The sequence below is a fragment of the Bombus bifarius genome, unplaced genomic scaffold, assembly GCF_011952205.1.
Source record: "Bombus bifarius isolate JDL3187 unplaced genomic scaffold, Bbif_JDL3187 scf7180000007992, whole genome shotgun sequence".
NCBI classification, from domain to species: Eukaryota; Metazoa; Arthropoda; class Insecta; order Hymenoptera; family Apidae; genus Bombus; species Bombus bifarius.
In genome coordinates this window covers 2,135,766-2,157,695 of record NW_022884373.1, presented here as the reverse complement: position 1 = coordinate 2,157,695, position 21,930 = coordinate 2,135,766, and the positions used below count along the sequence as shown (strand labels likewise).

General features: G+C 33.4%; 2 protein-coding genes across 15 annotated transcripts in view; one reads left to right on the top strand and one right to left on the bottom strand.

Moving 5' to 3' along the window:
* Positions 1-2,454: 2,454 nt before the first annotated feature.
* LOC117205673 (NADP-dependent malic enzyme) lies at positions 2,455-18,076 on the top strand. Of its 3 annotated transcripts, none has more exons than XM_033444341.1 (8): positions 2,455-2,737; positions 5,695-5,851; positions 15,213-15,371; positions 15,602-15,964; positions 16,336-16,647; positions 16,782-17,150; positions 17,256-17,550; positions 17,632-18,076. In XM_033444341.1, exons 1-8 carry the CDS (start codon positions 2,688-2,690, stop codon positions 17,745-17,747), a joined length of 1,821 nt encoding a protein of 606 aa, XP_033300232.1. In that variant the 5' UTR covers positions 2,455-2,687; the 3' UTR covers positions 17,748-18,076. The 3 variants fall into 3 exon arrangements, with proteins under 3 accessions (XP_033300232.1, XP_033300231.1, XP_033300233.1); XM_033444340.1 differs by lacking the exon at positions 2,455-2,737 and adding an exon at positions 4,248-4,430; XM_033444342.1 differs by lacking the exon at positions 2,455-2,737 and adding an exon at positions 4,885-4,901.
* Positions 18,077-18,234: 158 nt separating this feature from the next.
* The window catches only part of LOC117205672 (serine/threonine-protein kinase Doa), a 44,037-nt gene continuing 40,341 nt past the window's right edge, over positions 18,235-21,930 (bottom strand). For 9 of the 12 annotated variants that reach the window (XM_033444333.1, XM_033444331.1, XM_033444329.1 and 6 more), the window contains 6 exons: positions 21,669-21,782; positions 20,916-21,006; positions 20,680-20,859; positions 20,108-20,237; positions 19,783-20,033; positions 18,235-19,621 (listed from right to left, as the gene is read on the bottom strand). In XM_033444333.1, coding sequence (XP_033300224.1) covers positions 19,409-19,621; positions 19,783-20,033; positions 20,108-20,237; positions 20,680-20,859; positions 20,916-21,006; positions 21,669-21,782 — 979 coding nt within the window. In that variant the 3' untranslated portion in view covers positions 18,235-19,408. The remainder of the gene's footprint in view (positions 19,622-19,782; positions 20,034-20,107; positions 20,238-20,679; positions 20,860-20,915; positions 21,007-21,668; positions 21,783-21,930) is intronic. The other 3 variants (XM_033444330.1, XM_033444339.1, XM_033444328.1) reach the window with 1 other exon arrangement.

The following is a 21,930-nucleotide window of genomic DNA, read 5'->3' as shown; positions in this document are numbered from 1 at the left end:
CGATACCTTATCAGTATATGGAAATTATGAATAATTAAGAAATATTTAAACTCCAATGTTTTATTCCTGAATGAATGATAAATATCGCTCATTACTCAATGTTTACCACTTTGAACTATGACCACATTGATCGGTTTTCGGATTTCGATTCCCATTTATCCCCATTAGATTTCGTGCGTGAATTCCGATTTCATATTTGCTAAACAACATTTACGTATCAGTGCAAATTCCATTCGGCGAAAATGTAACAATATTTTCGTGATATATGTGTATTCGTAACTTTATACAATTCTTACATAATATTCCTAAATGATATCTTTCATTACATATGTGCGTGAATGTACTTGGTAAAAAAAAAAAATATGAGGTCCATTAATAGAAATACTACAGTAATTAGTGTGTGCAAAATATTAATGCTACATGAAAGGAGGAACTAGCTGTCCGCAAGCAGTTTCAACTTTCACTGTACTGATTACGTGATTAATAAGCAATTATCCCATATAATGGTGAAAGTATACTCTGCATGGTTTACTTTCGCATAGATAGCAAAAGATAATAAGATCATTGTGCGAATACATACATGATTCTTCATTTACAGCGACTGAAAGTGGAAGGAGTACGCTGATGAAAGGAAGAGAATTAGGTCACACGGAACATAAGTACGCATATTTCGAATATTTCTAGAGAGAAACAATGAAATAAATAAATAAATTGTAGTGGAATGAATGATGTACAACAAGCTATATGAATAATGTATGTTAACAAAAGTAAAAACCACATAAACTTTCTCGAATACTTGTCTGTTTAACCACAAGTATAGTTATAATTATACTTCCTCCATTGTTAATGTTCTAAATTTTTCCCATCCTAAAATAAAAATTTGGCTACTTGCCTGTACGTGCCAATACATCGCTGTCAATTTCTAATTGATAATTAAATTTAAATTTGCGTTGCATTTTTGCATAACTTTTTCTTTTTGTGCACATATAATAGTTATCAATTAATGATCGATTAATAATAATTGTAACAGTGTTTAAATATTTAAAGAAATTTAAAAAATTCACTTCTATAAAAAAGAAATGAAAACAATATTTCTCAGAGTGGAATTGTTTTTCGATATGCAGAAAGAAATGAAGGTTCTCGTTGAAATCGGTATGTGTCACATTTGAGACGTTTGCATCAAAAGCTAAAAAAAGATGGAATGCTTCAAGTAGGTCAATTAATTGCACCGAAGCATCATAGATTTTCTTTAATTTATTTGATTATAGGTCAGTATGTCCAGAAACTACAGATCCCGAGGACAACGACGAAAGTTCGTCAGAGTGAGTACATAATTAATTCGTATAAGTGCGAGCAATCCTACGATCTTGATTTAATATTTTACTATTTCGTTAATATAATACTTATATATGTTTGTTTGCACAGAAGATTATAAAAGCTTGATAATATGTTTATATGCATTTTATAGTTCATGTCGAGCAATAATCCAACCAATTAATATTTTCCTGTAAGAATAATGTCAGGTTGCTGTGTCAAACGATATTCGTTACAGTTGTTATTACGTTTCGATTTCTCACCTTTACATTTGCCTGCGATAGAAAACTTGCAACCGATAACTCATAATAGAAGATCCTAGTATCGCAAAGTGTATCATTAATAACTTGTTGACAACAAGAAACATAATAGTATCTTCATGTAAAGATCGCAATGTTTTCTTACTACCTTATCACTTAAAAGGTATATATATCTATTGATTTTGAAGTTTCTTCGTGTTTAAACATCGCAATCTGCAATTTTAATAATTATCTATTCGAAGATCTTAAAATCTCTACTTATAAATTCTACATTTATAGATTTTACTTATAAATTTTTCATTTCAATGAGATTTGAATATTCAATTTAATGCGTTCTTTATATAATATTCCGTCACATAAACGTACAAAGTACAGAATCGTATTTCTTATCCACGATGGAAAGTGGAATCGCTTACGTATGTGTATAATTACAATTTTATCATTTTCTGGTCTTTCTCAACGGTATACGCAAATAATTCAGATATATTATCATCGAAAGGAAGAAAGAATAACGATGATCCGAAAATTAACGAAGTAAATGTTTATACCCTCTACCCGACACGTGTCCATTGCGAGAAATAAGAATTTCACGCTTTATCGATCCAACTGCACGAATTATAAAAACGTGTTATTACAATCCTTTCACCATTACATATAATACCGTTTGAATTTCTATAAATTTATATCGGTATCTTAAATTATCGAGTTATTATTTACAACGTAAGAAACAGCAATTTAATGATTTACTACGATAGATTTCGTAACAGGCGGAAATTTCATATCCTTCGAGCCTGGATCAATCTTAAAAAAACTTAGCGACCTTAAGACCAATTTCTATGATGACGAAGTTGCAATAATCGAGCAAGCGCACACAGGTTGCTTTAGCTACATGCTCGAGTGTACGTCAGTCACGTTTGCGATCTATCCGTGCTTGGTGGGATCGATTTCACCGAACAAAATTGATTTCAAAAGAAAACGTTCATCATTTTCTACGCGACAAAAACAGACAGTGTTCGTTGTCAAGTGAACTATCATTCCCTCTAAATTATGATCAATCGTTATTCTTGAGTTTCATCAAGTTTCGTCATAAAATTTGAATCGTATTAATCACCAATGGGAACCTTGCATTCGAAGGATATGCGTGATGGAGTACGTCGCAGAATGTGAGTGATGAGATATTATATTCTTGAGAATGTTGAGTTATTCAGTTGCGAAAAACCAGATGTTGACGAATATATAATATTTTATTTAATGACAGGATGTTTTTTCCAGCGGTAGAAATGCCGTCCGGTAATGGCGAAAAGAATGTTGGTATATACGTATGTTCGATTATGATAATAAACCGTAGTCGCGTCGTATGAGTGAATTAAGTATGGGAAGCATTTATATCACTAATCCTCCATCGGTGGGAAAATTAGTGATAAATAAAGCCGTTCCGCTGAACATAATTCGAGACAAAACAAAGATATGCAAAACATTGATTGCACATTGTTTTTGCTGTATGTCTACAAGAGATATTGTTGCATTTGTGATTGCTAAGTCGTATAAATTTTAATCGGTTCATTTATTCTCATATCGAATTAAAAAAGAAACTTAATACGGAGGAAAGTGTGGATATCAAAAATAAACCACCGAAACAGAAAGTAATGTAAAACACGAGTCTTATATTTTTGCTCTGTAAATAAATAAATGATACGGATATTATCGGATGTCGAAGCAATTAAATGAATTCTGAGATAATGATTCCTTCAAAACATTGATGTGTCACGATATTTTATTATTTTATAATTTACCGCTTATGGAAGTCTATAGAAACGTTCGCTGATCACGCTTATTTTTATTGTCACATGTGCATCTTTTGTTTTATCATGAGGTTTTACGAGTTCTCTCTTATCGGTACACGCGAGCAATTATTACGTTTAATATCACTCGCGTGATAATGATGTTTCATCAGTTTCAAAAAATGTATAAATACTTTACGTAAACATTAGATTTTGCAATTGTAACTTGTGGGCTGAAATTTTCCAATATGCTAAATATTTCAATGACATGTTATGCGATGGCAGGTTACCGACCTACGTCGTACATGTGTGTACAACTGAAATTAGTATTTGGTCAATTACTGTAACGTAAAAAGTCAAATAAGTATGCTATCAATTTCGTTTTTACTTTTTACAATAGAGACATTTATGAATTGAAAATCAAAACGTGAGAAATATCATGATGAAAGCATACATAACATTGTCTATAATTTCATAACACATCGTCAGTTCGCTAGAAATATTATCTTTAATAGAGGAACACAAATTTATATAAGATTGTAAAATACAAAAGATAACATATATACGTATACCAAAATTTTTTGAAATTAAAATAAATGGATAAAAATATATAAGGTACAATCACATAAAATCACATGCCAATTCTGATACAGTCGTTATATAAGAAAATATCTTTTTTTATTTCAAAACATTAATAGCCAGTCATACGATGTAATGTAGATAGATTTTTGAGCCAATGACAATTTTTTAAGATAAATATTTACAAAAATGGAACTTTCATATTCTTGCCTGATGATCACGTGACATGCATATATGCTATTAAGTTATCAATATAGCGCGAAGGTTATACGAGTAGTGCGGTCCAACCTCATTCCTAGCAATCGATACAACAGTTTATCGAAAGATGTTTGATCGAATGAGTGGCAATTCATACGGAAATTTCGAGTATGTCGTGGAAGCATTTGCTCAGGCGGTTAGAATGTCAATTTCCTAGTTTTTCTCGTCAGTCGAGTTACTTACGTTATGCGACTCGAAGCCTTGAACCAGAGTGTAGACACATTCAGATTAACAACAGGTAAAAATCAACATTTTGAATGTTTAACCGACTACATAAGTCTATATAGTTGTGGTTATTACTATTATTATTACTATTATTATTACCATTAAATATTGTACTATATACAAATCCTTAACAAAGTAATTTACCAGGCGCATGCGTATTTTAAATATCGCAAAAAATGGTTTAGATGTGTACTAAATACGATAGTTTGCTCTTTAATCTCTGCATTGATTTACGCCATTTAATATTGAAATTAATTATTTAACTTCATAGGATATGTATATAATTATTGTCTTTATTCCAGTATTTTCAGTGTCGGGAATTATACGGGAATAGTGGGGAAAAAGTGTTCTGTGGTTTCTAGAACCATAGTGGTCGGAGATTTTGGACAATTGTGTAACGTATACTTTTGTGAACGCGGATTATTTGATAGTATGTAAATATGATGATAATGTAAAAATGTTCCGTTCGAAACCTAAGCAAAAGGTATTTAGTAATATGTATTTAGTGTGGAATTTTTTGTTATTGCTCCATTTATTTAAGTAAATACCATGTAACTAATGTTTATACAATCTGGTTCAATTTGTTTCGCTATAACAATATTTTCTCTATTCTAAGATATTCCTAATATGTTTATTATAATTGTTATAATTTGCAGTAGATATAGACATTACAATTACTTAATTTTTCTATTAGATATCCATGATGTAATTCATGGCCAGCAAACACAACGCGAACAATTTTCGTTCGATGGGCGAAGTCGCGCGACTGCGCGATAGCCGCGATTGCGCTAAACTAGTTATATGTTCAGTGACGTAGCAAGTGTACCGTGTTCATGTATACTCGCATTTTCCTATCTCGACCAAGTTCCAACAAAACAGACACAATCTGATAGCAAAAACCGCATTTGTGGTCAACAATTTATATTTAAGCGAAAATAAATAAAAATTCCTAGAAAGAAGAACTTTATTGCACTATACCGACGATTCGCCCCTACGATAAACTCTCGATGAAAAACTTATCATTGCCCGACTGTAAACACTCATTACTCCACAAAATCGTATTAATAAGTTGAATTACGAATGCAATTTCGAAATAAAAAAGAGGCGCAATCAGATTCGATTATTGGCTCATGTGATAGATACGTGACTGAGGTTCACTCCCCGCACCCTAACCTCACCTCGTCGCAACGCTACTCTCTTCTACTGGTTGTACCCAGTAGTTCTACCGTACCGACATCCCTCCTCAATCAGCTTTAAACTACGCTCGTTATTTCCAGGCTCCAAAGCTCCAGTACTCATTTAGAGTGTGACAGTAAATCTTCGATGATGTCGAGCCTTCAAAGGGATCAACTTGGCCAGCGGGGACAGGGCGATGTCGTCTGTTCTAGTTTATTACGTGGTATTGATCATCTAAAAAATCCCCAGTTGAATAAGGTAAGCTAACGTTACGTGTTGCAATTTAACATATAATAGCGGTTTACGATACCGACAGAATCGCTGACAGTTTGACATCTAATATCGTGTTTCGTGCTTTTTGAATACACTTCATTGAAAAGAAGAAACATACATTATATATTATATAGATTGTGGATTTCTATGCATTTGGGTCATATTTAATGTAGAGTACTCGTTATAATTTGTAATTTTTAGTAATTTTTAGAAGTAAAGATAGTATTAATCTTTATTTATGTTTATGAATTCGCATAACGATTTGAGATTACATCTCATTAGCGTGTGATAATTATAAAGAGGAGAAAAAGTGACAACTAACTATTCATTATTGTTTTTCTATCGAACCAAAAACTTTCCTATGTTAATCCGCGAAAATAACCTGTACGTTGTAGCTGTTTTTTGGCGCGAAATTTGCATTTCATATTTGCACCTTTAACAGTCATCGCTTTGTTGGACAGTAGCGGAAAACTTTCTGTTGTTTTATTCAATGTGTGCGTATATTTTACTTCTATAACGTCGTGTAACTTTAATTATTATATCAGTTATATCGTGATCGTTTGCTTTTTAACAAAATCTGTGAAAATTACAAATTCATTGCTCATATACACATATCTGAAGGTTGATGCATAATTGCATAAATTTAAATAATACGTAACATAATAAATAACATAATGACGTAGACATTTCTTTATACTCAGGACAAAAAATTCGGGTTACATAGAACTAAGTGGTTTAGTAATTTATGAATGAAGAGATCTTCAGTTAATTCTTATTCTGTTGTACTATGAATGACCCATAAAGTTTCGTACATATCATCACTTTGTGATGAAATTTTAACACAGCTTATAAGATATTTTGCACTATTTCTCAATTTGGTCTTTATCAAACATTTGTATATTTTGTGACAGCGAATTGTAATTTTACATTATTATTTTATTACTTTAATTATTACCATATACTTTCATTAAGTTTGTGTTACTTTTATATTACTCGTTATTTAATTTTAACACATTAATATCGGAAATGAAATTATAATTACACTTTGATATTTTGAAGAAGAATTTTACCTTTAGCTAATAAGAATCGTGCAGAAATATAGATACACGGAGGTGCATAAAATGAAAGAATGTGAGTATGAAAGAATTATTAATTAATATTTAGAATATTTAGAATGAAAATATTCGTTAGGAGGATAATTATGCGGTTACGTTCAATAGGTCACGTAGCCGATGCGATTCCATGAAATTCACTTTCACGGCACATACTTAAGAAACGGAACAAGCGGTGGTATGACAACCTGAGAATGATGAAACGGACGCTTCTTACGTATATGATAAAACGCCGTTATCTTTATTACAGTTTTTATACATGACTTTATGTTCGTATAGTACCCGTTCATCTAAATTAATCCATACCTATAGAAAGACGCCAACAAATTCAATTAAACATTTAAAAAACAGTTGACGAATACAGGAAAAAATACGTGTAACTCCTTTTCACAAATTTACAGACATAGCTATATAAGTAAATATTATTTTGAATACTAGTTTCACGATTAATGGCTAAAAGTCGAGGAAATATGTTATATAAATAAAATTTCTCGAGTTATAAAAATCTCGAAGTAGCAAAAACCAGAGAATCAAAATGAGAATCTTACCTAAGCTTAAGCACTGTGAGTATTTTGCAACTACGATGTTGCAAATTATACGAAACTGATTCTTAAACTTTGAAACGTGTTTAAAAATGAGGCGTAATTCGTAGTAGTATTGACCAAACTAAAATAATTTTCTGCGTGACTGTGCAAATTGTACTGTACGTCGCTGTTCCGGAAACATTCGCTTGTGATTACGAAATTTACTGGGAATTTCACGGTTAACAGCCGTTCTTCGAAGGTTACCGTTTAAGGAGTAACACGTATCTTCCTATGGAAATTCAAGACTTACGATATTTTCTTCTCTGTCATTCAGTCGTGTCTTTTTTCTGCAACTTGTAAATCTCTTATTGTTTTGTACAATATCTGAGTAATCAATAGCGAATTTAAGTCTATATAATAGACGACTGCGTTCCATTTTGTGAAAGGTATAATTCAATATCTACGTGTCGAGTAAAAAAATCAGTAGGTTTTTAATGCAATGTGACGATCATAAATGATGAAATTTTCATGAAACGACAAATATTTTGTTAGAAACCTAGCCAGTTAGAAATAATTATTTTAGTATTTAACTTGGATTTATTAGTGTAATGAAAGAGCAGGAATGGCTGGGTTATAAAAAAAAAGACAAGAGTGGTTCCACTATAAATAGTTCCAGCGTCTAGTGGGCTAAGGATCAAAAAGTTACACATGAACAACTTTACCAATCTAAAATCACTTTTTAAACATCTGATATTTACTAGTTTAAAACTAGTTTTAAAGTACGCTCTATTAACTCTTTATAGTCGAATGTTAGAAGTTAAGCGCAATTTCTTGTCTGGAAAGTATGACGGATATTAATTGACATAAATAGCAAGTAACGATATAATGATAGGATGTAATAAGAAGAGAGATAAGATTCATACAATGTTGATATACAGATATAAAACTTGAAGTTGTATGACATCAGATACGATTAAGAACGAAACATTGTAAATAACTAATCGAACTGGGTGGGTCGTACTTGATGATACAAATAAAAAGGAAATTTCTATGAAAGTCTCAAGAAGCATTATCTTGAGAGTTTATTTTTCAGAGAAATTAATTTCGAAAATTTAATCACTGTATGTATACTCTTAGCTGTAGTATTTGATTCTCGATCTTAAAGATTTAACGTTCAAAGAATTAAAGATATAAACTTTGTTAAAGTCCAAAGTATAAATCTATACAGAGTATATATTATTCTAATATTAGAGTGTATTGTCTGAATTTCTTGTACTGACTGATAATTTATCTATCAGCTTAAATGTTTGTTCGCCTTTGATGTAACAAAAATTTAAATATAGTCACTCCTAGATTTACATATATATACACTGTGTGAATTCTTCGACGATTAAACTTCTACGTAGTTTTCATCCACTCACATTCAAAGACAATGTCAATAGCTGGCACTGATAAAATTCCACGAATAAATCTCTTAATACCTACGATTTATTGCCCTTGACCATTGCCTCAAATTTAAAATAAATTTGCTCTGTTATTTATCCGAGAATGAACTCGAGCAAACATTCGTACTATCGAAGAGCTGGAAAACTCCAGTCGACGATATCTTACAATACTACCTCCCCTCGTTCCCCTACCTTTTTTTGTGCAATTATGCAAAAATTGCACACATCACGCGACTATTGAAACAAGCTGTCACGAATCAGCTGATAGGAATAATTATATATCGACGATGGTATTGTTTCATATTTATATGCTATTGTTTCTTTGTCAGGCTCGAGATACCCAGGTAATTTGCGAATTTAGATATTCCAGGGATTTACTATTATTTAATTGAACATTGATTTCATTTAATTTCGAAGCAGATTAAATATTAAATACAAAGAAGCCTCGACTGAGATATTCACTCATTGAGACAATCGCGTTCACATTAAATATTCGATGTTTTCTTATTATTTAGAATTGTTCAAATATCAAACGTTACGTGAAATATGTAAAAATATCTTTATCGTAGGAATGTCAATAATTTCGTTCAAATATTGAAAAATTTAGCAGCTTCGGTTATTTTCAATTAAGAAACGACCGGTAAAATGGAATATTCTTATAAAAAATTCACATAAATTTTTACACGATTTATAGTCACAACGACCGATCGTTCTTTTGTATTATTATATTATTATTTTCATATTAATTTTAGATTACGTATTATGTATCATCCATATACTAATATCCTAATATTTACGAATTAATATTTGGAAAGTAAAGAAATACAGAGATAGTTAAATAGATAAATAAATATATATCGTACACTATTAGTTAACATTTACACGAGTTTAGTATACTACGCCCTTGCAACAAGGGCGCACCTAGATTATGCGTGATACGCATTGGAGCAAGTATTATGATTCTTGCGGTAGGTCGTGACTCGTTTCGTAACCAAAGACTTGCAGAGTTGCGTATCGATCGTTTGTTAGCCGGTACAACTCCTGGCAACCGTTTCCATCGTGGATTTGTTAGTCATGGGACTCGAGGATCCCGTGGATAGCTCGTAGGAACAATGGACACGGATTGGTGGGACCTCGTGCCAGATTTTCACAGAACCGCGCGTATTCCTGAACCTCTGCTTGCTCTGGATGGAAGGGTATTTGTCATCTATTCCCAATTATCCTATTTTATTCTGCAATTTTTATTCAATCGTTCGCTCGTTTTATCACGTTCGTGTTTTTAATTTATCGAATTTATCTGAAGCCTTCTGTTCGTCTAATATTCATTCGATAATCGACAGATTTCAACGAAACTAGATAGGATTCTTTTTCTTCTTTCGCCACAATACCTGTTTACCGATATTCGAATCCATCGTCGAGGCAACGTTTCGTGGTGTTCTTATGACATAAGCAATTTCATTGCTTCACTAATTCCAGCAATAAATAGAGCAACTCAGATCCTTAGATTTAGTAATTCGTGATGTAGCCATCTGATTTGAATATACTGTGTTTTCACCAAGTCGAACAATGCGATCGATCGACAAGGTATTAACAGTCATTCTCTTTTGGAAAATATTTCGATTTTTCATCAAACCATTTTTCATCGGCATAGTCAACCATCGCGAAGCTGAACATTTTGCCTCTAAGTGTTGTCGTTGCGTACGCAAAGTATTCTGTAGACACTTTCCAACTGGTGTCCGAGCAAACGGCAAAGCGTCAAAGATCAATCGCGAAATGTCATCGGATGTAAATCTGGAAATATTTACATACTATGAATCTTCTGACACCTCTTTTTTCCTCTAGAGTCAACATTTTTCATTTCGATTCGCAAACACACGATAAGATAAGATAAGGAGAGATCCCAAAAGATTTTAGTCGAGTCATCGTCTGGTAGGTCTTTTCCTCGACATCGAACATCACTTTCGTCGATCTCGAAAGGTTCTCCATTCCCCAACTTTCGTGTCTTTGCTCGGTGCATTGGTCCGTTACGAAATTTCGAAAGTTCCTTTCTGGTTTAATGGACCGTCAATTGCATAATGATCAACGTGACTTGTCGTTTCGTTTATTCGACTCGGGAGAAAAGATCGGTTATTTCAAGTAACGTAACGAGATTTTGCTGATTACTTATGCAGCGAGTTGTCAACAAGCAAAATTGTCAGAGGCATAATTAGAAGTCAATCACGAAATTATAACTAACTTGGTCATATTTAGAGCGTAGATATTTTCTACTAATTCAAATAATTCAAAAATGAAAGACAATCAGAAGTATGATACTTGCAGATATTTTTCTCGAATCCAAATATTTTTATGAGAACAAGTGAAGAAATGGAACCTGACTAAAGATTTGCGTTGCCTTCTGGATTTTTAGATTTTTTCCTGTGTATTCTTGTACCGTCCAATTTCCTATGAACGAAACAATCAAATAAATATCCTAATAATTCCAATCTAGTAATAAATCGTTCTACCAAGCATCGTTCTATTTTCTTTCATTTTTCTTTTTTCTCTTTTTTAACGAAAGATTCCATTGACACTACTTTGGATTCCAGACTAACCGGATAGCGTAGGGTCAAAGCACTCTGAATGTATAGTATTTTTCCATCGACAACTGGGGTCGTTGACAATGCTTCGAACGTACCAAGTAGACCAACCATCGACTACGTCAGTTCACTTTTATTAATTACGATAGGGGTCGAGCATGGACGAACATACACTTCCCCTTCTCTGTTTCGTTTTATTACGAATCAATAGCGAGTTTCAACTTTTCAAGTCGATAATTTTAAACATCGAACCAGCGATCGAACGTCATATTTCGTAAAACTTACGTAAAACTGTTTTACATTGCAAATTGACGTTTTAAATTTGCCCTCTGCTTCGCGACATGCGCTGTTTTATCGTGGAAATATACAGTGCCGAGTAATTACGATGATAAATAATTTTACACGTGTTTTTCCTTCGCGACAGAGTGAAAGGATCCTGGAAGCTGTTCCACAGGCGTGTAACATAGTCCAAAACAAATAGGATTTTTGTCCACCAACTCGGGCAAACTGGTCGAGTTTCATCGATTAGAATTTCATGAGGCTCAATTTAAAAGCTTGGATGCTGGTCTAATGTAGAAATCTTTGCGAATTATTCTAAAAATTAAAGGACTCTCTGAGAGCTAGTAGAGTTGCTACTTAAACTATTTCTTAACGTACGTAGGTTTCCAATTTTAACAAAATTCCATAGTAAAATAAGTGGAATTTAAAGGGAAATCATTCAATAATTTTATTACATTATATCCTGATCCAGAGATATATATTGCTATGGATTTACGACGTTTCATAATAAAATAAACAGATCCTTCTCACACGAAAGAATATCTTTTCGTATCCGTATTTTACGTTATATTCGAAGCTAACAAATTGCAATGATTCACTGACACCACAACGACGCTCTTTATGGCTTTCGTTATCGAAATAAAACTCTACGAATGTCTTAGTCGACCATGTATCAGCTTAATTAAAAATTAAAAATATCAAAATTAAAAATAATAAAATAATATTGAAATAGAGGGAGAGTATGGTTATTGGCATTTAGAAAAAGTTGCCTTCAGTTAACGTCAAGTTAACTTAAAAAAAAAAAAAAAAGAAAATAAACCTGTTTTACTAGTATCTAACATAATTGTAAAAAAGAAATCACCTGTTAATTACAAGAGTGCGTAAAAGTAACACCTGATACGTCATAAGAGACTGATAAATTACGCTAATTAATATCGGATGACCGGCAGGAAAAAGCTCTTTCTCGTGTTGAATACAGAAAGATAACGAAATGATCGAATGATGCACACAATACAATGAATGGTATTGTTCGAGCAAATACTATAATTGCCATTAGTCCTCTTCAACAGACATGCTATCGTTTCACTTAATCGATATCATACACGTTATACACTTCAATGGTTGTGTTGGTATTCTATTGTTAGAGTAACTGAAAATTGTTCCATTTGCGTTAACCGTAATACAATCATGCGTTGAATATTTTACCTTCTTCGTCATACGTTTCTACACAAAGATTTCCTTGTTTATTAATTGAACGAAGATCATGCTAATTTACATATGTATCTGTTTATTATTTTTCAACGCATAAAATAAACAACGCATAGCACAGCAGCCAACTTTAGCTAATTTTGTTACATTCGAAGGAAACTAAGATTAACTTTAATTTAGGTTTATTTAAAATTCAAAAGAAATCTGGTCGTATGCATGGCGTAGAAATAAACGAATTAATCAGTCGATATCGAAGAAAGCATACAAAGAACATTTTATGAACGAAATTCGAAGCAAATTCATAATGTTGAAACAAGATACGCGTCTTGAAAGTGTTTCGAGAAAACGTTTCACTGGCTCGATGAAAACTTTTGTCTAAACATTCTAACAAAAACCACTCAAATCCTACGAAAATAGACTATTGCGTATTTATAAAATTTTGTATCAGTCACTTCGCCTATTCTACTAATTCTAATATTAAAACTACCACTTGGCCTGGTTATGTCCAGTATAAATTGGACAGGCATTCCACGCTTCCGATATTAAAGTCTTCTGTACGTTCTTTCTTCTCTCGATTTTTATGTCTTTGGCCTTGACGATGGATATATAGGTTTCGATAATAAATAAAAATCAATAAAAAAGCAATTATGTAAATATGACCACGTCGATCATAACGATGCGTACTGTTCTTTGCTCTTGGCCATAATATCAGTGCTGATTAAGTTGAACTTAATTAGCCAGCCTAATTAGCTAGTTGGCAAACCGATGAATCTTGCGAGTGAATGGAATTAAAAATTATGGACTGTTGAGACTAACGTTGACCCCCTAAATGTTGCATCTTCGATGGAAATTGAATCTAATTTTAACGAGCTTTAGTTATGTTACTTAATAGAATGTCATATTATAGAATGTTATTTGTAACAATTTCTTGTTAAAATAATACGTTTCTGAATCAGACAAGTTACACATATTCGCTATTATTATTATGTTAATATGGTTAATAGCAGGATACAGCGTGTTCAATTTAAAGCGATCCTCGAGAATATTTTCAAAACAGCTGACATCGGAAAAAATGCATAGAATTGTACGTCCTTTGACACGTTCAACGATCTGACTCGTTATTCATTACGACACAATACTAATTTATTTATGTTTCTTTTTTTACACAATGGCAGCGAAAATTAGACAAAATTGATCAATGACGAAGTAGTTTTTTTTTTTTAATTTTATCAGTTATTATGTCATTCTTTATCGATCGAAGATGTTACATATACATCGTACGTACTGCTTTGAAGTCGAAAGATTTATTGACTCCTTTGCTGATTTAAATGCTTCAAGCATCTGGTCCATCAAGTAAGTGGGTCCTTGAGCGAACCGAATGTGGATCATGGAAATTTACATCCTGAGGGTATATTCGTTAATTCCCGTGTACATAAGTGATATATCATCTCAATTGCTTGTTTCTAAACTCCTTAATGTCTCGCGGTTTTATATCATGTGGTTTATAATTGACAATTTTACGGTTTTGAAATTAATGTTTCCCGTTGGTTGGAGATTAAGCAAAAGAAGAGAAATATTACACGCCTATTGGAAAATAATTTTTTCTTAATGCGTTCACCCTCTTTCTGTTAACTTAAACTCGTACGTACTTGATTTCCTTTCGAACTGTTTCAAATTTCAATTTCAATATTCTCTCTTCTATGTTTTCGAGAACGATCTTCCCTCGTCGTATAAAAATAAAATCAAAGTATTCCAAAATTTGTTAACAGATCATATCATTGAACGCGAGTTACGAAATATTTTGATTTGCAAACATCCGAGCGCGTGTTATTTAAAGACCATGATGTAAGATCGAGTCAGAGGCAACAGCTGATCGCCTTTCACTCACGTTCACTGCCAACCGACAGGAATTTTCTCGTTAACCCATTGCAGACAGTAATGGAATGATTCCTGTCAATGTCAGGATAGCATCAGGCTGACCCCATGATGCGCCTCTGTTTATTGCATTCATTTAAACTGATGGCCCCACTATTTAAATTAGATAATATCGATAAGAGAAAGAAGTGTACGTATTCGCGCAATTTCCTTTCGTAATCTCTTGACGTACAAAATGAATGAATTGTACTAGCATCATTTATAATTTGTATTTCAGATCACACTGCAATGTATACTTATGAAAATAAATAATCTTTTCATTGCAGGGGATGGCCTTTAATATTGAGGAGAGACAGACATTAGGTATTCATGGTCTATTGCCAGCAGCTGTAAAAACCCAGGAAGAACAACTAGAACTCTGTCGCTTGAATCTAGATCGTTATGACGATGATTTATCAAAATATATATACCTCATTGGTTTACTGGTAAGTATTGATTATTAAGTTTATCCTTTCCTTTATAAGTATCTGAGTTATAAACTGGCAAATTGAATTGAGAAATTTGTTCAAAATAGTCAAGATTATTCGGTCAAATATCTGAAATATTCTAAAGTATAAGGAGAATCTAGAGGATCCAAAGAAATTGTTCTAAATTTTGTTTATTCTGTATTACATTTCCACTGAAGAAGAATAATCGTTCAATATTATTCTTACAGGACCGAAATGAAAAACTTTTCTACCGTCTATTGGGAGAAAATGTGGAGAAAATGATGCCCCTGGTATATACACCCACAGTAGGTTTAGCATGTCAGAAATTTGGCCTAATTTACAGAAGACCACGAGGTCTGTTTATAAGTATATATGACAAAGGCTATATATATGATATTATGTGTAATTGGCCTGAACACGATGTACGAGCCATCGTCGTAACCGATGGTGAAAGAATATTGGGACTGGGTGACTTAGGGGCCTATGGAATGGGAATACCAATTGGAAAATTGTCTTTGTACACCGCTTTGGCTGGAATTAAACCTCACCAGTGCTTGCCAATTACTCTAGACGTTGGTACAAACACTCAGGTTGGTACAAAGATTTCTAAATAATTAACGCGTTCAGAGTTCAGGTGTCTAAATTGTGTACCCATATACGGGTCAGGAGATTACAAATGCATTAATTATGAAGTAATCAACTTCTTAATTAAGTGAAAGTGTTTCCTATGAACAAAATGTGATTGTGAAATACATATGTCGAATGTGCATTTATAAATTGTGTTAATTCTTATAATGGAATTAACTCTTGTCATGCGAAACAATGAATTTTTGCAAGATATGTATGTTTTATCCTAAAACAGCACAGGATGGATCTACAAACTATATTATTTAAATGTAAACATACGCAAAGAAGATAATAAATGTTATACAAAATGATTAAATACTAACTTCTGTTTCAGTCTCTGTTAGACGATCCTCTCTACATTGGCCACAGGCACAAGCGTGTTACTGGTGAGGAATACGACGAATTTTTGGACGAATTTATGCAGGCTGTGGTCAAAAGATACGGACAAAACACTTTAATCCAGTTTGAAGACTTTGGAAACGCCAATGCGTTCAGATTACTTAATAAATATCGTGATCACTACTGCACCTTCAACGACGATATCCAGGGAACTGCATCAGTTGCTGTAGCTGGTTTGTTGGCATCTCTTCGTGTCACGAATACGAAATTGTCGGAAAATACAATCGTGTTCCAAGGTGCTGGAGAGGTAAATATCAACACTTGATATTTTAGATCGATTGAAATACTTTTAAGAAATGTATTAAGAAACTATAAATCGATATCATAAATATAAACATAATCTGAATTAGTGTCAAGATTAAGATGTATTCAATATTGTAGGCTTCACTGGGCATTGCGTGGTTGTGTGTCATGGCCATGCAGAAAGAAGGTGTGAGTAAAGCAGAAGCCAAGAGTAAAATTTGGATGGTCGACTCGAAAGGATTAATTGTTAAAAATCGTCCAAGCGGTGGGCTAACGGAGCATAAGTTGCACTTCGCTCGAGATGATGCGCCAATAGATACGTTATTGGAAGTTGTCAAAACCGCAAAACCTACGGTACTTATTGGTGCAGCAGCAGTTGGTGGCGCGTTTACCACTGAAATATTGGTAGAAATGGCAAATAACAATGAAAAGCCTGTAATTTTTGCTCTTAGCAATCCAACAAGTAAAGCAGAATGCACTGCTGAGCAAGCATACACTGCTACTAAGGTATTATTACAGAAATATTATAAAATTCTCAATTGTACTTCAACAATATGTGAACTATAGTATATAAGAGTAAAAAATTGAGTAATTAATTTTAAATATTTACAGGGAAAATGTATATTCGCTAGTGGATCACCGTTCCCACCAGTGACGTACAATGGAAAGACTTTCTATCCTGGTCAGGGAAATAACAGTTATATCTTCCCTGGAGTAGCATTGGGCGTCATATGCTGTGGTATGCGTACTATTCCTGAAGACACATTCCTCGTTGCTGCCAAGTCATTGTCCGATATGGTTTCTGAGGAAGATTTAGAGAAAGGAAACTTGTATCCGCCGCTCCAGGACATTCAGAAATGTTCTTTGAAAATAGCCGTTGAGGTTATGAAGTATGGTTATGACAATGGTAAGACTTGTATTTTCTAACATTCCTGTATGATGTGTTTAGCAATTAGATCGAACTAAATAATTGATTTTATTTCCTTAGAACTTGCTACGGTCCATCCTCAGCCCAAAGACTATGAAAAATTTATTCAGGCACAATTGTACGATACAACTTACAAACCATCAGTTCCTCCAGTATACAAATGGCCTAAACTGTAATTCTGACTGTCATCGTCTTATATGTGAGGCTTTGATAAAATTTGAGTAGATCGATTACACAGATGTACGCAACATTTGTCTAACAATGTTGATTTTTTTATTTGGTATGGTATTGTAATTGCCTGTTGACCAGGTTCGTATATAAAAGCTCTGTTTTACGTGCGCGTGTATGAGCAACATGTATGAGTGTGTATTGTAAAAAGTATCTTGTCGAAATATTGTATAAACGTATGTAACGCAACGATGTATTGGACAACTTTAAATTATTGGGATGAAAAATTTGATTTGCTAGTTGGAAAAATAAATATCAAATAATTATTTGAAAGAAACGTGTTTATTGCTACTCGAAACAGCATTTTTTCGCAGTGCTCAGACATATTCCTTTCGTATTTTGTACGAGCAGCAGAATGTGATAATTTTCGTCGTATGTATAAGAAAACAAAGAGTCAAACGAGATTTACATTGTTTAGGAGCTTCGTAATTCTTCAGAACTCATACCTCCATTAAACAAAATAAAAGCAGAGGCGTTCTTAGGTACGTGAGTTCGCATTTATTCTTAAGGATTATATGCGACGCACGCGTAAAATTCTCAGTATTTAGGAGTGCCATTCAATCAATCCATTTCAGCCTTCTAATCGGATTGATGAAACGTAAAACACACATGATTGTCTGTAATATCGTAAGATTATGCACAAAATTTAGATATGCATTAAACCAAAAAGAAAAAAATGAAACAAGTTTTCATCAGCTTTATCCAAAAGTTCCTAAAAATGATCTAGCGCATTTTCTAAAATAAATCGTATATGCGGTATTTTGATGATTTCTGAAAACATTAACACGTGTATTTTACGACGATGAATTGGCGTCCAATGAATTTCTCTCTCACACACTCCCTCCCTTTCTCGCTCTCACTTTCTCTTTTTCGTTAATCTTAGTGTCAACACGTACGCATATATTTACTTATTTCTTAATGCTAAATCTTTTTCTTACTACTAAACACGCCATGGTCATCAATCTATAACAAACAGAGTATAAACTGCGACCCTTCTTTACTCCAAACTTTGTTGCATAATAACATTGTAATAAAATTAAGGGATAAAATGTACAGAAGAGCGTTTAGAAAATGTTAACAGTGTCGCGGGACTTTATAACCCTACACTGAGCAGACACGCTGGTCTTTATGCAAACCACTAATAGGGACCTACCTCGTCAAGTCACATTACGTTGTCTACCAATTTTAATATCTCGCAATTGGAGATAAGAATGGTAACTTGGTGTATTTTTCATGTGATCATTCTCGATAATCTATCATAAATTATATCGAATCTGAGTCCCACAGCACCATTGTACTACTGTTTTTTTCTTTTATTTTACACTGTTAATAAACAATACAATTTTGCAATTTAATCAACGTCGTTGATCGTTGCTAACAAATTTAATTACATTTTCTAATAAAATTTCGAGCCTTCTTTCTTCTTTTCCTTTCTTTTTATCTACTTGTTTAAATTCGTTTAGTTATTCGGTTTATGTCATCGAATCTTGTTATAACCGGAAAGATACAGTCTTATAAGACTTAAGGGTATCAGATTAACGACGTGGGACAATAACGTCGTTGACCGTACAGTGTCTGTCCAGTACGGAAGTCGGTCCCTTTCCTAGCTTCATCGTGAGAGAGAATGTGATCGTTCATGACTTTGTTGAGAATCGCCTGCTGCCCGAAGATCTGGTAATCTTTGATGTGCAGGTAACGCATCAAAGAAAGAATGTGCCAGCGCGTCCTTTAGTGTTATCCTCTGAGAAGGTTCATATTCTAACATTTTTTGGACGAGGTCGAATAGTTGTCGATGTTCTTCATCGTCCGAAAGCATACAACGCTGCGTATACAAAATGAAAATACATTAACATTTAAAGGTAATTTTAAATTAGAAGATCTGTTCACCGCATACGCAGTATTTGTTATTTATAGGAAAATAAACACTTTTAGATAATTATGTAATTTAGTATAATATATTTAGAACAATGACTAATTACTTACGTGTAAAGGTTTGCAGTTGTCGCGTACATATCTACCGGCTGAGCTCTTCTCGTCCCATTCTAATTTGCCATGATAGAAGTATTTAGTTTTAGTCTTACGGGCCATACGATGTGGAATCGTGCCAAGTATACGTTCCATCATCGCTAAGTGCTCGCGGTTGTCGTGTGTTTGGAATAAGGTAATACCCAGGTACAATTCGAAGAGGATGCAGCCAATCGACCATACGTCACAAGGCTGAGACCATCCTAATTCTATACAAAACGGGTAACGAATCAATAATAAGAATTTCGTAATCTGAACAGCTGATTTTACGAAGGTTACTCACCTAAAATTACTTCGGGCGCTCTATAATGTCTTGTACTAACGATCGTACTATGGTGTTCATGGTCGAATGTAGCACTACCGAAATCGATGAGTCTAATATCTGTTCGTTTTACGCGCCTAATGTCTCTCCGCTTAAAAAGTAGAAACTTTTTTTACACACTTAGAACACTATATTTTATCCTACATTTATTTTATAGTTAATTGATATAATGCAAGCGTCACTTAGAATCATGCAGCATTAAATACTTTACTGTCAATTTATTTACAGTTCGATTAATAATTTGAGAGAATTAAAAACAAATATCTCTAGCATATAAATAGATCTGAAATAAATTAAGTAAAGAAAGTTGGATGCTTTTCAATTTGACGTACTTTAACACATGCATACCTTTTACTGACACGAATGTATAGAACGTGTTAAGTAAAAATAAATGAAGTACAATTATTAATTCCATTTCAACATTCAATTGCACTATTTTATAAATAGAATATTCATAAGTATAGAGCTACACTATTCCAAGTGACATAATAAATTGTCCCATGATAATATAGAAAAATCTAATCATGGCTCACCTTTTTGCTACTATATATGGTCTCATAATCGGAGTCTACGAACAATATATTTTCCGGCTTTAGATCGGTGTGCGTAAGTTTGTTATCGTGCAAGAACTTTACGGCGTAGCAAAGTTGATACCCAATATGCCTGACATGTTCTAATGGATAAGGCTGGTAACTATTATCCCTCTGTAGATACTAAACAGTTAGGAATATGGAATCGATACGTTATTTGATAAATATGCCATACATACCAAGAAATCAAAGACGCTAAGCCCAAGCATTTCGAAGGCGATGCACATGTGTCCGTGATAATTGAACCAATCGAGCATTTTCACACACAAGCTGAAAGTAACAATAAAATGTTAGATGAACACAAGAAACAAATTCACTATTTGTAAAAATATACATAGGCAGGAAGAATGGTGCTAGCAAGTAGAAGCCGATTCTTTTACGTAAATATAAACTGATTGTTCTGCTTTATCTTTTGAAATCATTTCACGCATATCGAAAGATTATTTGTACATAATTAGATCAAATGTAATTTACTTCACACACTGCTGACTTCAGCAGTTTAATCAAATCTTTCTTAATTTCTTATCCATATTCCATTGAACATTAAATTTAATTATAATATTTTGGTCTTATTTATTGAACATTGCTGCTATTAATAACATTAGGAGATTGTAGTATGCTGCTTCATCTCTACTATATTATAGCATAGTGCAAAACGTAAACATTCTATTTACATTACCTTCTGCTACCAAAGTTTTAAATATAATTTGTAGAAATTTTAACAATTCCTAAACCAAATAATACCTCATATTCGTAAGTTACAATTAAGTAAACTTAAACTAAATTTCCTCAGACAAAAAAGAGAAAAATTGAGTCTTTGTAGGCGGAGATTTCGCCGCAGAATTTTCAGCTTATTTTTACACGAAGAATCGCCCTCTTCTACTCGCCGCGGTCCAGTCCCCACCAGGTCGAAAAACCACGCAAATACTAACTGTTGGCCTTCCGGATCCTTGGTCGCAATTTTCTCTAAGGCATTTATTTCGAGCTTCGCGGCTTCTCTATACTTCTCTACGTTCTTGATGATTTTCAGCGCCATCACGTGATCCCTGCAAACGTCATTGTACTTTTATTAGACGACACTGTCCACCGGACCGCCAATAATCCACATGGTCGGTAACATCATCGTATATACATAACGAAACACAAAAGCGCGCACGTCCAAAACGCGACAAAGGAGAGAAGAAAGAAAGGAAA